The following is a 14,470-nucleotide window of genomic DNA, read 5'->3' as shown; positions in this document are numbered from 1 at the left end:
TGGCAAGCCGTTCTGAAGTTCCGAGTCCGATGTCTCTTCAAAGTTTTAACTACACCTCCTCCTTTGATACCTGCTACCTAGGCTTCCAGCCAATACTGTTACAGTACAAACATCGGAGAACCTCACTGCCTAGTACTGGCTCATGTGCACATAGAAGCTGCAATAGAGGGTGATGCCCAAACGACAGTGGTAAATCATATTGTTTCGGCTTGTATGTCCAACGACTGAGTACTTTCCGTGGGCATCCAGGCACCCGAAGGGTTGTTCGGCGGTCAAGGATACCCTCCTTCGTATATCGACTTTGCGTCAAGGCACACTGATCTCCATCCACCGTTTTCCCCAACCAACCGTCGTTACATCTTCAGCGACTGCGTGTGGCTCGGAGGGAAGCACGATGGATAACCCCTCGTCCCTCTTGAGCAGTACATACGCATACGTGGTGTTGATACCTCGGAGGCATCTCGTCCGTCTGCTCGAGAATTCGCCACATTGGAGCAGAGCTGCTTGACCTTCGGCCTCCTGGAGGCTACGATGTGTATCAAGATCCCTGAACATTTTCTGCTGTCTCGCTTAGATGATGGCGAGACGCGTTTCAGCCTCGACAACCTGTCCGTTCTGTTGCGGGACTGGCGATATCGCATTCGGCGACACGGGCTGGGCGAACAATGCCGTCCATGGGCAGCACGCGCTTACTCGGCCCTCTTCACCGCCAACTCTCTCCTAACCAGCAAGCTTGTCCATCCCGATCTTGATACGTTCCGACATGCAGGTCTCAGCGCCGAAGTCATGTCAGGGATCTTATGTACGTCGGCTGCAATGGCCTACGCCTTGCTTTCGGTACCGAATATCTTTCCTCTCCAATATCGCCCTCCATCCCCTGCCCCATTCCTATTCAACCTATTTTCTATGAAAGGCATGAGTTCGATCCGCGCGCGGATGAGCGCAAACGGATGGTGTCCCTTCACCGTCTCCGTGATTGATAGCTATGGCCTGAGCGCACTGGGGTACGCGAGCACACTCCCACCTTTCATTCGCGGAAGTGCAGACGAACATCGGCAGTGTACCGACCGTAATTGTGGTGTCAACAACGTCGATGTTCTCCGCTACCAGAACAAGCATGTGCACCCCTCCTGTACTTGTGCCCATATCTCAGTCCCATTAGAGGATGTTCACGCTCTGCTGGATTTTGGAGTCATTCCCGTGGTAGTTCCAGTTGGGGCCAACCTCACCATCAGAGCAGCCTCCGATGTCCCTTATGTCGCCATCTCTCATGTGTGGGTGGACGGACTTGGCAGCGTCACCGAGAAGGGCCTTCCTCTCTGTCAAGTCGAACGCATCGCTCCCATGGTGCGGGCCCTGGTACCGAGCGGAGCTTTCTGGATGGATTCTCTCTGCATACCCGCGGAACGGAACACCCGCAAACGTGCGATCGGGCTAATGGCGCGGACGTACGGAGAAGCTGCCGAGGTGCTGGTCCTGGACGCAGGTATTCGAGCCTGCCGGAGCGATGCGGCAATAGAAGAGAAAGCCGTACGTGTTCTCACATCGGGTTGGGCGCAACGGCTGTGGACCCTGCAGGAAGCGATGCTCGCCTGTAACTTGAACTTCGAGTTCTCCGATGGGATTACGAGGATCGAGGAGCTCATCCCTGCGACGGAGGAGATCATGGATGATCCATTGATGCCCTCCCTTGGAATGGAACTCCACCGCTTAACCACGTACCGGGAGAGGGGCGGCGTACGACCGCAACCATTCACCCTCGCCCAGGTTGCACGAGCTCTGAAGTGGCGAAGTACGAGCAAATCTGAGGACGAGACGCTTGCAATCTCCGGCCTTGTTGGTGTGGATGCGGCAGAGCTTGTTGCTCTCCCTAGTCACGCTGAAAGGATGAAGGCACTACTCCTGGGTCTCGGCAGCGTTGATCCTGGTATCATCACTTTCCCTGGCGTCAGACTCGATATCCCAGGCTTTACTTGGGCCCCGCAGACTCTGATGATTCACGGGACTGCGAATATGTCCATTCAAAGGAATGGGGAGCGAACGGCTCTCTGCACGCCGGAGGGTCTTCTTGGAGAGTACGCCATTGTGCAGTTCGCCCTTACCACGATCGAGGACGGCACCTCGTATGTTATCCAGGTCGATGGACAGACCTACAGTTGGGATGCTATCCCGTTCAAGGGGCCGAGCAGTTACCGCTGCAATGCGGTATTGCTGCCACAAGGGGGTCTTCCTGGCAGAGGCAACGCGACGCTGGGAGCGTCTGTGTCCGTTGCGGGATTTGACGAGGAACCAGCCAAAGATAGACTCGTGTGCACCTTTGGGAGGAGGTTATGGCTTCGTGACTCGTCGGAAGGAGTCGCAAAGGACTCGGGCGGCACACTCATAGTCGCGACGTCCGGTCGGGTTAGAGTCAGATTGATGTGAATATCTAGTGTCATCGCGACTGTTTGAGTTATGTACGTAGCATGATTCGACGATCTACTCACATAGTCAGAAAAAGGTTTAGAGCGTGGCCAATTTCAATGCCTGCAGTACAAGAGCCCACGGGGATGTTGAATACGATGGAGCAGTAGGATACAGGTACCAAGATACGATAGCGGATACACATAGAACATGCCAAACAACACACTACTATGTCATGCTCCCGCACGAGCAAACCACGCCTTCTGCGCCCCGCACGTTGCGTTCGTGCAGCCTGGACACCGCAGGCCCATCTGGATGCTAGCAGGGCCGCACTTCCCGCTTGCGTAGTCCCTCAAGTGCGATGCAGCGAGATCTGCGAGTGCACGGATGAACACCGGAGAATCGTTTAGGGACTCTGCTCGTTGCACATCCATGCCATGCTGGGTACCACTTGTCAGCTTTTCTTTCACTCCACTGTTGCTGGGAAAACGACAACATACCTCACGTGCCTCCTTCGCATACTCGAGATCGAGCTCGTAGAGCGTCTCGATGTGGTCGCTCGTGAACGCAATTGGTACAAGGACGACCTGCTTCTTCCCTAGGCGTGCGAGGCCCTTGAGAGCTTCGCCTGTCTGCATCCCCATCCACGCCGACGGTCCAACCTGCGACTGCCAGACGAGCCGGTATGGGTTCTTATGCCCCAGGCGATCCATGACAGCAGAGACCGAGGCTGAAACTTCGAGAATGTAGGGGTCGCCCCGGTTGACGACTGACATGGGCAGCGAGTGCGCAGAGAATAGGAGGACGACGTCAGACCTCTTCTCCGCAGGGAACTTCTCAAGGGCGCGCTCAATGTTCTGCGCAACGGCCTGCGTACACAGATCTAGGCTTCAGAAGCACACTCTCATGGACCTAACCGACGGACATACCTCGATAAAGCCCGGGTGAGTACCCCACCGGTCAATGACACTCCATTCAACGTCTCCCGCCTCGCCCGCCTTGCCGCGCCTGTATATTTCGTTGAGGCTGCTGCCCGTCGTGCTGCAGCTGTACTGCGGGTACTGTGTGAACGCAACCGCGCGTTTCACACCGTCGGCCTTCATCTGCCGGGCCGTCTCGTCCGTGAGAGGACGTGCGTACCGGAACGCGACGTAGCTCTTGTGCGGCGCCGTGGCAGGATGCAATTCGTCGAGCAGTGCAGCCATGCGCTCTCCCTGAATCTTCGTGTAGCGCAGGATGGGGGAGCCGCCGCCAATGTCTTCGTACTGTTTCTCGATTTGCGGCGTGCGCCGTTTTGCGATGATGGGTGCCAGGATCGACTGGAACGGCAGTACCATGAGGTCGCGGTCCGAGAAGAGGTTCTTGAGGAAATCGTGCGTCTCGGGTACCTATATGCGTTCGCTCGCACCTTGTGCAACGTGCGCGAGGGATAGGTGCACTCACCGTGGATGGTCCGCCCATGTTCAACATCACAATTGCTTCACTCCCCGCGTGAGTCCTCCGTGCAACCTCAACAACGTTGAAACATACCTGTCGGGCTGCATGTACGTCAATGAGGCGGTCACACCAACAAAGTAGTCCGAAAAGCTTACCTCTTCCCAGCTGGTGGCGCATTATTCAGGGTCGCCAGCGAACGCGTGAAAGAGCGGGTCAGCGCGGTCGTGCGCCGTATGTGGGCAGCCATGGTGGTCGTCTGGGGGTCGTCTCGGAGCCGCAGGAGACGAGGCGGGCAATATATGAGGAGGTGGTGGGAGAGTCCAATGGGAGGGGAAGCATTTCGTGTGAGTGTACGACGTGTAAGTAGCCCACGTCAAGTACACAGCTTGCTAAACTCGCAAACAACTATGTCGATTAGAATTACGTAATGCAGCCACATTAGTATCGCGATCTTATGTACGCGTCCCTCCGGCGGCCTACAGGACGTCCGGCCTCCGGCGTGCGTAAGTACCGTAACAACATACATGGGTGTTAGATTCCCGCGTCCTGATAGCTTCAATCCCTCAGTACATTCGGGGTTCATTGTACCACCAAGGCTGAGGTGTACAAGCCCATGAAAGGCGATGATAGCCTGCCAAAGGTCCCTCCAGAAAAAGCTACCCAGCTACGTACGATCGCCGACCGGGTGACTGGCGAGGAGGCCTCAGTAGTCTGCAAGAAGACAAGAGGCGCTCCCAAGCTGCCGCCGGATGTCATGGTAATCTACGTCGTGGCCTGCGTAGCACAACTGTCAAATGAGGGACGTAAAGGAGAAAGGAAACAACGTACTATCTTCTACCTCTCCCCACCGCTCTATCTGGCTGTTCACTTCTACGTGAGCGGCGTGCGCGGCTTGATCGACATCTATGTGACGCATGACGAGCGCAAGTGCGATCAGGAAGGACTTGGAGGTGTACGTGGCTCGTTCCATGGCTATATAGCCCCATAAGTGAGGCTCCCTGAACTCCGCAGGACATGAGACGTAGACGTACCAGCCATCTCCCACGGAGAGAATTTGGAAAGCACTTCGTCGAATTTCTTGATTGTCTCCGGCGGTTGAGAAGGCACCAGGAAGGAGTCTGACACCCCAATGTCGACATTGAATGTCGACCTGGCCCAGTCAAGGATAGGCTTCCAATGCGTTTCTTGCAGCTTCACGAGGACTTCGGGACTGTCTGCATGGTAGCTATCCCATTGGATGAGGACCACATGAATTTAGGGGACAGAGACTGAACATACCAGACAGTGTCCGTCTCAAAATACTTGAGCAATTGTGCGCGGACCTCGGCGCAGGTCGCCTCGTCCTCAAACGCGTCCAGTGCTCTTGACGCTAATGACGTCTACGGCGAGCGTGGGTATGAAGACAATTAAGATGCAAACGCGACGTACCATGGGCAGGGCATGTGGTTTCAAGAGCGTCTGCTGGTTCTCCCATTCCGACGCGATCAACGCTGCGACAAGTCTCTTTTCGGGAGGGACGATGAGACGTTTTCCGGACGGTGTTTTGAGTGGTCTCTTGTCAAGCGTGACCGCATAGCCTCCATCCCGCTTTTCTATGTCGACGTTTTTCCAGAACCGTTTGAGCGTTGCCTCAGCACCTAGCAAGTCAGTTTACGCGTTAGCTTACACCACTGAGCGGTTGCTCCGCCTGTACGTACGGTTGGTGGCTGTCACTGCCGGCCCAGAGTCCGGAACTGTTGCATACGTCCTTCTCAGACATATCGCTCGTCGTACAGGCAGATTCCTGGCGACAGAGGGTCGAAGGAGAGGAGTGAGAGAGCGAGCAGCGTGGCGGAACATGGATGAGCAGACAGCGGACAGCGGTCCGGCTCTTTCGGAGTCCATTTCGCGTGAGGAACCTTTCCGGCACGTGACCCCACCCTCCGGGTCAAGGCGTCTATTAGTTGAACACCGTACCCTCCTCCAAGGCTCCTCGCTATGAGTCCGCGTTGCAACAACACTACTGGCAGTGTGACCGGACTCATCTCGTATCCAAAAACATGCGGGAGGTAGATCAAAATTCATATGTCGAATACTAGTACATGATATCACGAAAGTTACAGCTCCGAGTTCAAGTCTCCATTCAGCACTGATACAAGCCTGCTGGCAGGTGTGCACCCTGACTATCAAACGACGCTTGAGACCTTGCTCCACATCCTAGAATGAAGGCACAGTAAATATCACTGATTAAGACAAGGATTCAATAGACTTACTCTTTGAATATCTCCGTAATGAACGCCGCCGTCTCGCGAAGGTCCAGTTGCCCGTCGTACGTCCCCATATGTCCAGCCAGGACATACTCAACGTGGGCAACAAAGGGCTTGCTCACATCGCCCTTCACCCCAATCATGCCCCGAAGAGACCCCGACAGCTCGATCCTCTGGATGTCGACAAGGCCCGTTGCGTGGTCGGCGATGTACTTGCCGATGTTGAGCGCGAGCTCCTCTCCTGACTGCGCAACATCGAGAGCATGCTGTAGCCCATCGAGGGAGGAAGTCGCCGCCTTCGCCGTGGCCAGCGCACCCTGGGCCGCCTGAAACGCGATGTACTCGGCACAAGACGTCAGCTCGTTGATCGCGTCCGTCGCCGCCTTGAACACAGCGTCGTTGGCAGACTTGTAGGCGGACAACGCTGCCTGGGCACCCTGAAGCGCGACGAACTCGCTCCCCTTCTCCGTGGCCTCGACTGTCCTCTCCGCCGCAGTAACGCTAGCGGCAGTAGCCTTGTCAACGGCCTCCAGAGATCCCTGCGCGGCAGCGATCGTTCCGGGCGCGGCGTTCTGCGCGACTGTGAGGGCGGCCTTCGCTGCATTGAGAGCGGTCTCGTCGGCAATGTAGCCAGCGCTGTGAACAACAGCCTTGGCGGCATCGAGCACCCCATCTGCGGTCACCTTCGCGGTCTTGAGACCTGCGAGCTTGAGCCCCAGCTTCACCTTGTCGTACCACTTGGCGTGGTCAAGGTCATGCTGCGCGGAGTTGATCTGCGATTGGAGGCTATTGACCTTATTCTGTGCGTCTTGGATGGACCTCTCCGCATTGCCTGGCCCCGATTATTAGCCAACGCAGAGTCGCATCATACTCACGCCGCCTTACATACCAAAGTCACGGTTCATCTTGTCCTCAGCATTCTTGACGTTGTTCTCAGCATTCCTTATAGCGTCGGCCGCAGACTTCTTGGCGTTCTCCAACTTCAGCTGGGCGTCCTTCAAGGCGGCGGCGCGATCGTTGTTCGCCTTCTGCAGCGCTGCCCGAGCATTCGCCATAGCCTTCAGACACAGTGAGTCAGCGCGAGAGCAAGGGACAAATCAAGAAGAAGGCATACGATATCGTAGTTGCGCTGGGCTGTCGCGACATTCTTCTGGAGGATCTCGATCTGCCTATTATACGCATTGATCGTATTGTTCGAGTCGGTTGTCACTTTGTCGCGCTTCGTATCCCAAGCCTTCTCAGCTTTATCCAGGTCCGCCTGAGCGTCATCCTGGACATCGAAATTAACGCGCATGCAGCGAACGTAGGAAGTCAATGACATACGATCTTCTTCTTCACGACTGCCTTAGCGTCCTGGAGATTCCTCTGCGCGGTCTCGAAGCCTTCGTTGGCCGCCGCGCACGCAGTACTGAATTGGGTATCGACCTGATCACGAACGTACTCCAGGATATGTTGCTCCATGTCCGCGTAGAACTCAAAGTCGGCGTTCTCGAGCGTCTTGAGTGACAGCGCTCCAACCAGCTTCAGATCCAGGTCAAAGAGCAGAAGCTCTGTGAACATCAAACGCTGCGAAAATGTCAGTGAGCAATGATGTAGGTTGGATTGAGTGACACTCCGCACCGTCTGGCAGGTGAAGATGGGTGAGGGCATCACCTGCACCTCAACGTGCAGGTCCGTCTCCTTGTCGAAAAACGTCACTGAGCCGTCGACGAGGATGTGCTGCAACTTGGGACCAATAGAGACGTCGACAGTAGCACGGGGTTCGTCGATGCCGCGCAAGACCAGTGGCCCCAGGACGAAGTTGTCCACTCCTCCTTTGATGGTCACTTGATCGGATCCGACAGCGCAGGCAATATCCGCGTGCTTCCCGAATACTGTCATCGCAGCTTGGAACGAAAAGCCTTGAGGATAAGCAATGGTACCGATGGTTGTTGGGTTTGGACATATGTACAACTTGACGTCTTCGAAGTCGAGGAAGTCGGGCGGCTGTGAGATGGAGAGACCAGTAACGACGTTGGCGAAGGAGACAACGTCGTTCACGTCAAGATTCTTGACTTCGGCGCTGAGGACTTCGCCTGGATGAAGCCAATATCAGTCAGTTCGATACATGAGAAATGAGGGGATGAGGACTTACGCATGGGATCCTCGTTAATCTCCATTGCGAAGGAGGCACTCGCTTTCCCAATAGCAAGTCCGCCGACAATACCGAACCCGCTGTACGTGATATCAGTCAGTTTCAGAGCGCGGTCATTGACGATGGAGACTTACCTCGGTGTCCCTGTGGTCAAGAACTGTGCGAAGATGATGTCGATAGAGAGAGCGACGTTGGGCCCAATCTTGACCGCCTGCCCGATACCAAAAGGATCGATCCAGTAGCCATCCATCTGAGCCGTCGCGCTCGCCTCGATTGGGCTGATACCAAGGGACATGTGGAAGTCGAGTACCTGACCCTTTGGCTGTACGGGGACCTTTAATCCAGCGATGAGGAGTAGACTCGGCTCGGCTTCGCCGAGTTGGATGCGCAGCGTGAACGGGTCGCTCACAATGCCACGTCCAAAGTGGACAACGGATGTCTCGGGCATCCTGACATCAAGTTGGAATCCAGTGGCCTTCGACCAGCCAGCGCTGAGGGTGAGACCGCTCGTCGGGCCGGACGAGCGCAGCAGAGAGTCGAGGGGAGCGATGGGAGAAAGGATGGCGCAGAGTTGGACACCCTGGCGGAACGCGTACGACGTGCTGACCACGCTCGGAACGAATGGGTCGTCCTGAGAGGCTGCGACAAAGACCACCTGCGAGAGCGCGAGGTCGAGAAACGAGCCCTCAAGTGCCGGAACGAGCTTGGAGAAGCTCAAAGTGTCACCAGGAGCCGTGAGTGAGGCATAAGCAGTCCACTGTGTCTTGTTGTCTGTTCCCTTGTATAGATGGACGATGGCGTCGAGCACGAGTCCTTCAAACTCGATCTCGCCTCCGAGCGCGACGCTCGAGCCTTCTGCGCCCTTCTGCAGCGTGACCTCCACGAACGCACTCTTCAGCTCAACCTCGCCAAAGGTGATCGCGTCGCTGCTGGTAACATCCCCGCGTATCGTAACGCCAGCGGCGGAGATGATCAGAGTCGCGTCCGCTGCAGTATGGCCCTCGACCTCAACGTCCTGAAGGTCGATCGTGAGGCCAGTGCCTGACGCGACAGTGATAGACGCAGACCCAATCTTCACGTCGACGTCTGGCATCGCGAGAGACGTGCTTGTGAGCGACTCGAAGATGTCGAAGACAGACGTGAGATCAAAGTCGGTGAATACTGCGGAAAGCGAGAACGCCGCACCGGCCGCGTAAGATCCAGTGAAGACGGCAGCGGTGAACCTGTTCTGGAACGTTGCTGAGACCTGGAAGTCCAAAGACTTCATGGGAGAGCTCGAGACGATATCCGATGTGAAGCAGACATCGTTCAGCTGTGAGATGAAGTCAGCGAAGTGCATAAGACATAGACTCATTGATACGTACCACGAGCCCTTTAATGCCCAGCGGATCCCTCCACACCTTGCCTTTGAGATCAGCAACGAGCTGTATGACTCCTCCAATCTCACAAATGCGGTAATCCAACTCGAGCGGGGTAATGGAACTAGGAACAGAGACAGCGAGGGTGCCAAACACCCCAAAGCCGAAGTCGATGACCGAGTGCGGTCGCGGCTCCATCTCCATGCTCCGTATCCCGAGGAGCTCCGCACCGACGGACGTGAGCATGAGCCCATCGCAGATCTTCGCCTGGAGGCCGGGGAACGTGCCCGACAGCGTGAAGCTCGACAGCTTGAGCGCTGTGTTCCAGTCCTGCCTGAGGCCTAACCCTGCGTCAAGATGCAACGTCGGCTCCTGCACCTTCAATACCGTCCGCAGCACATCGTACAGCATCCCGGACGAAGGATCGATGGTGTAGTCGGCGCCGAAGTCCCACCCAATGGGTTTGGTGGTATCGAAGAGGTAGTTCTGATGGGTGAATGTCACGTTGTGGAGAACAATCTTGTCGAAGGGTGTGGACTGAAGCTTCGGCAGAACGTTCGACAGCTTGAAGTCGCCGTCGACGACGGCCTGATCATATATCGGGGCATCAGCCCCAACGACCACATTGGGCGGGACAGGGCCGTGCCAGCTGTACATCTTCGCCGCAAGTCCCTGGACACCGAAGAGGTTGACGTCACCCACGAGCGTGAAACCCTCCGGAGGGACGGCGAGAGCCGCTAAGATGGTACCGGTGGGCCGCGCGAGAGCAGATGTTGCATCGGAGATGGAAGCGGCCAAGCCGTCGGGAGAAGAGGTCGCCTGCGCGTCATCTTCCGACTCGACATGAAGAAGTACCGTCGGAGAGTTGATCTTGACACCGTGGACATCTACGGAGGACGCTCCTGAGGCAACCGCCCGTAGATGGATTGCTGCATTAGCGCGATGGGCGAGGGCGGCAGGAGCAGGCGTTACGGACGGGAGGGTTGTGGAGGCGGAAGTCGGGGATGGGTTTGATGCAGCAGAGCCAGTAGAAGAGAGAAGGGCCTTTGCAACAGGCGCGGGAACTTGACCCAGCGAGCGAACAGCATTGGGAACAGCGAGAGCGAGAGCAGGTCTTTTCTTCGGAGGCTGACATGCCTCGTCTGCATGCTCCTTGACGAAGTCAGCTAGAATATTATCGTCCAGCCGAGCTTCAACTCGGAACGGTAGGTAACGGCTAAAAGGGTCGTACTCAGTCTTGCTATTGAAATTGATATTCTGGAACACACAAGCATCAGATTTCGTTAAACACCAACTTGGGAGCAGCGGGCTTACCCAGTCCTTATACATCATCGTGAATTGATACTTGAGGTTCATGCAGAGCCATAGGAGGCTGCCCTTATCCGCAGCGCGCTGGGCTTCCATGCAAGGCTCGATAGGAACGCTGGCGTAAGACCCGTCGATCATGCGGCGGCGGACATTCCCCTTGACGATGTTTTGGGTGATGAGGGTGCCGCCATCGGAGTCGACACAGAGGCTGGCGAGGGTGGAGACGGCGTTCTCTCCGCGGATCATATCGGTGTTGCACTCCCCAGTGCCAAAGACAAGGTTCGCTCGACACTGCGATGTGCCGTAGTCTGCCTTGTCTCCAAGCCCTCCGAAGTGGAACGCGCTTCGATGAAGCCACTTATGAAACAGTGTTCAGAACACATCGGCATGAGCAAGACACGGCGACATACTTCAGCATCAGAGGGCTTGCGGTCTGCGTCGAGCGTGTTCGCGGGCCACAACATCGCAGCAACCTAGCCAATGCGTCAATGGTTTTGAACAGGACATGAGACAAACACAAACCTCAGTTGCGCTCACGTCGCCCATGACGGTCTTCTGCGAAGTCGCCATGCGACGCATGCTGTTGGCCGCGTCAATCTTGTCCGCGGTGACAAGTGTCGAGGTCTGGATTCCATCGCCGGCCCCCACAGCCGTCTTCAGCTTCTTGTCCACCACGGTGGCAGCAGCGACGTCTCTGGGCCAGGGCCTGGCGATCGGGTCTGCACCAAGGCGCATCTTGAAGACCCGCTCGAAGTTCGCTGCGGAGATCCAAGTATGGTAGAAACCGTAGAACGAGGAGCTCAAGAGGACGAGCCCCGCTTGCTGAGCGGCGTTGTACGTGAGGACGCGGAAGGGATACTTCGGCCCATCATCTCCAGTCATGACAGCCGCAACATACTTCTTGAGATCGTCCTGCGAGAGCAACACTTCGTTCTCGGACGGGGTGAACACGAGCTCGAACCCATCGTAAGACGCGGGTTGGAAGAAGCGAGCGTAGACATTGAACGACGCGGTGAATTTTCCGGCGGACTGGTATATGGCCACCCAGGACTCCTTCATTCTAGTAGCCCATGCTTCAAAGGTCTCCCCCTTCTTGATGTCGAGCACGTAGTTGCGCTGAACGGGAACGGGCTGTCCGTTGGCGGTCCAGATGGGGAAGAGCGCCGAATCGCCGGCTTGGACCCTGTCGAAATCCTTCCTGAGGGCTTGGTCGACGAATCGGTTCTTGAAGTCTTCCTCCCGCATGAACTGGTTGCTGCTGTCCTTACCGAGGAAGACATACCGGCCCCCGTCGTCCTTGAAATTGTCAACGGTTTGTCCATATTTCAGTCCCTAATCAGTCGTCATCAGCAACAACAGCATTCAAACGAGAAGCGGGCCATACCCGGTATATGGAGATAGTATAGGAGTAGTCGGATCGAGCATCATTATCGACATAGTTGGGGTATGTGTAGAAGGCGTCGTCTTCATCCGGGTCAAGCACAATAAAGCGAGCGTACGTCGGAAGAGGTGCAGCGGCCATGGTGAGCTGGTGGGTGTGCTTCACTTGTCACAAGCTTGCTTTTATGTCCAGAGACATGCACACATCATATGCCCTTCCTCAACTTAGTTCCGCAACCCAGGCCAACCTGAAGTGCACTTGTGCGCTTTGGCTCTTGACAGGTAGGGGGTCCGGCACTGGGACACTGCATATTGAGCGGAGTTAGAGGTTTCTACGTCGTAACTATACCTTCGGACTTTGAGAACGAGAAGACCCTACGATTGGTCATTACTATGCATGTACCGTCGGAAGACGTCCATGAACATACCGGTTGGCTTCAGTAGCAAGGTAGATGCCCGCTACTCGCGCCCAGGGCGCAAATGCGGACCCCGTGCTCAGCGCAATGAATAGGTATTGCCCGAAGCACCGCATATTGGGCGTTGAGTAGCGAGTTCCGACCTGGGCCCGACTCCAGACGTAGCGTTGATTGACGTCGGGATGCCGATCGAACCGGTGATTGTGCCAAACACGCGACCCAGAAGATGGGGAAGGGTGACGGGGTCGCAAAACCCGACCTAGCACCGGTTGCATGTCCGCCCGGGAGCTATAGCAAGACGCTCCAGATGGACGGGGACAACACATGCTTGGACGGTGACGAGATTAAGAAAATGCGAGCTGAACGCCACCCGAATGTGAGGAGGTGAACAGCGAAGCACATGTGACGGGCGTGCCTGCTGCTGGATGACAGCTGCCTCACCGTGGCTGCATGTATGGAGCTAACGAGCACTGAGTGCGAATGTCAGGCACACCCTGGTACAAGTGATTGTATATATTGACTCACCTGTCCACCATGCGATGAAATAGCCATTGCCGGTACTGGGCGAGTACAGCATTCAATATCGAACGTTATTGAAGAGGAAATGTCATTTTAACGGGACCGCATACAAGCAATCATGGTCAACGACCGTCGTACTATGACAAGTTGGTCAGGCGGCAACAGTGGGGTCGTTTTGCCCAGAAGCAAGGGAGAACATAGAAGGACCATGAGATGGCGAATGAGGCTGCTAATAGTGAAGGACGTACCTCACACGTGGCGCTCTCGATGCCTTGGCACTCTCCACATAGTTGCAGTCATCAAACTTTCGACGACAACATGCCGCAAACCGGTGCTCACTACAACCTGGACTGTGCAGCGGCACTCGCATGTATGCGCAGTTGCGACCAGGCTGAGACTAGAAGAACGCCTTTCATGTATCAGAGCGACTCACCGAAGGAAGGTCGCGCTTGCTCTCGAGCGTACTGGTCTCCTGCCAAGTTTATCTGGAGATGGTCTTGTATTTCAGGTGCTGCACTTGGGATCCGTGAGGCCACGGCAAGGCACATGGATGGGTCTGGCTGGTAAGTTTTGAACGAGACCCAGACGGCGGTGCACGCGGCATAGCATGGTGCAGAAGACCCATTGACGTATATCGAGGATTTTTAGTGGAGGTGCCGCATCCAGATCCGGAGCCATGGCGAAATGCACAAGACAAGTCACAGAATGCATACTTCCCGTCCACACTCAGCTCTCGTACACGGTTGTCTAGGGCCCTCCCCCAGACGCATAATCCAACAGAACAAAAACATCCACTTGAGTACTGACCGTTGTTTTACTCTTCCCTTTCCCTCTTTCCGTACCCTCTGTACCATCGCTTGGCCGGTTTGCTGTCGCGAACGGAGGCTTTGGGGTATGCACCTGGTCCGACCATGGTTCTTTGTGGGAACGCGTGCTTTGTTAGCGCGAAGACATTGACGATGCTGGCGTTGATTTGCCATCGGTTTAAGAGTCAGAGATGGGCAGCTTATGGACGAGGAGCATGAGGAGGCAAGAGGCAGAAGGCAAACGCCCAAAGGCGACCTAGTGAAGTCTGGACCTCTCCATGCGGTCCGTGGGAACATGCGTGGCAGACCCTGCCTTAACCACCACCGATGGGATACTCGGTCGGAAGGTACGATATATCGACAATTCCCTGGACCTCAATGACGAAGTCCTCCATCTTATATTTACATGCTATCGGGATGCTTTCCATGTTGCATTAAGCGGGGAACCATCTACGACATCGTC

At 55.8% G+C, this 14,470-nt stretch overlaps 4 protein-coding genes across 4 annotated transcripts; 1 reads left to right on the top strand and 3 right to left on the bottom strand.

Annotated features, from left to right (window-relative positions):
- Positions 1-68: 68 nt before the first annotated feature.
- Positions 69-2,085, top strand: L226DRAFT_488582 (uncharacterized protein; the record flags this gene model as incomplete). Its single annotated transcript, XM_067677241.1, has 2 exons — positions 69-189; positions 250-2,085. A coding segment is annotated over exon 2 (1,554 nt), but the record flags the coding sequence as incomplete, so codon positions are not given.
- Positions 2,086-2,636: 551 nt separating this feature from the next.
- On the bottom strand, positions 2,637-3,873 carry L226DRAFT_465170 (ferrochelatase; the record flags this gene model as incomplete). The annotated part of the gene is made up of 4 exons (XM_067675901.1): positions 2,637-2,843; positions 2,904-3,272; positions 3,333-3,791; positions 3,847-3,873. The coding sequence occupies 4 exons, from the start codon at positions 3,871-3,873 to the stop codon at positions 2,637-2,639; spliced, it is 1,062 nt and encodes a 353-aa protein (XP_067534018.1).
- Positions 3,874-4,249: 376 nt separating this feature from the next.
- L226DRAFT_613965 (ATP12-domain-containing protein) lies at positions 4,250-5,692 on the bottom strand. Its single transcript, XM_067686570.1, has 6 exons — positions 5,538-5,692; positions 5,269-5,477; positions 5,119-5,219; positions 4,872-5,065; positions 4,669-4,812; positions 4,250-4,614 (listed from the first exon to the last, which is right to left on the bottom strand). The coding sequence occupies exons 1-6, from the start codon at positions 5,677-5,679 to the stop codon at positions 4,544-4,546; spliced, it is 861 nt and encodes a 286-aa protein (XP_067534017.1). The 5' UTR covers positions 5,680-5,692; the 3' UTR covers positions 4,250-4,543.
- Positions 5,693-5,881: 189 nt separating this feature from the next.
- L226DRAFT_510190 (uncharacterized protein) lies at positions 5,882-12,803 on the bottom strand. The gene is made up of 14 exons (XM_067678249.1): positions 12,695-12,803; positions 12,271-12,641; positions 11,409-12,218; positions 11,297-11,359; positions 10,893-11,243; positions 9,585-10,835; positions 8,355-9,532; positions 8,221-8,300; positions 7,707-8,161; positions 7,410-7,652; positions 7,201-7,356; positions 6,976-7,144; positions 6,093-6,918; positions 5,882-6,036 (listed from the first exon to the last, which is right to left on the bottom strand). The coding sequence occupies exons 2-14, from the start codon at positions 12,406-12,408 to the stop codon at positions 6,006-6,008; spliced, it is 5,751 nt and encodes a 1,916-aa protein (XP_067534016.1). The 5' UTR covers positions 12,409-12,641; positions 12,695-12,803; the 3' UTR covers positions 5,882-6,005.
- Between the last annotated feature and the right edge of the window lie 1,667 nt (positions 12,804-14,470).

This window comes from Lentinus tigrinus (genome assembly GCF_003813185.1).
Source record: "Lentinus tigrinus ALCF2SS1-7 unplaced genomic scaffold L226scaffold_17, whole genome shotgun sequence".
NCBI classification, from domain to species: Eukaryota; Fungi; Basidiomycota; class Agaricomycetes; order Polyporales; family Polyporaceae; genus Lentinus; species Lentinus tigrinus.
The sequence above is the reverse complement of the archived record's forward strand: the minus strand, read 5'-3'. Positions and strand labels throughout refer to the sequence as shown.

What these genes read in the sequence shown, in the direction of transcription:
- L226DRAFT_613965 (XM_067686570.1), bottom strand. Translation starts at nt 5,679, where the DNA reads ATGTTCCGCCACGCTGCTCGCTCTCTCACTCCTCTCCTTCGACCCTCT. An exon ending in TTTGAGACGGACACTGTCTG is followed by an intron (nt 5,066 to 5,118) that starts GTATGTTCAGTC and finishes CCAATGGGATAG; the next exon opens with CTACCATGCAGACAGTCCCG. An exon ending in CTCTCCGTGGGAGATGGCTG is followed by an intron (nt 4,813 to 4,871) that starts GTACGTCTACGT and finishes GGGGCTATATAG; the next exon opens with CCATGGAACGAGCCACGTAC.
- L226DRAFT_510190 (XM_067678249.1), bottom strand. Translation starts at nt 12,408, where the DNA reads ATGGCCGCTGCACCTCTTCCGACGTACGCTCGCTTTATTGTGCTTGAC. An exon ending in TTGACCACAGGGACACCGAG is followed by an intron (nt 8,301 to 8,354) that starts GTAAGTCTCCAT and finishes TATCACGTACAG; the next exon opens with CGGGTTCGGTATTGTCGGCG. An exon ending in ATTACGGAGATATTCAAAGA is followed by an intron (nt 6,037 to 6,092) that starts GTAAGTCTATTG and finishes CCTTCATTCTAG; the next exon opens with GATGTGGAGCAAGGTCTCAA.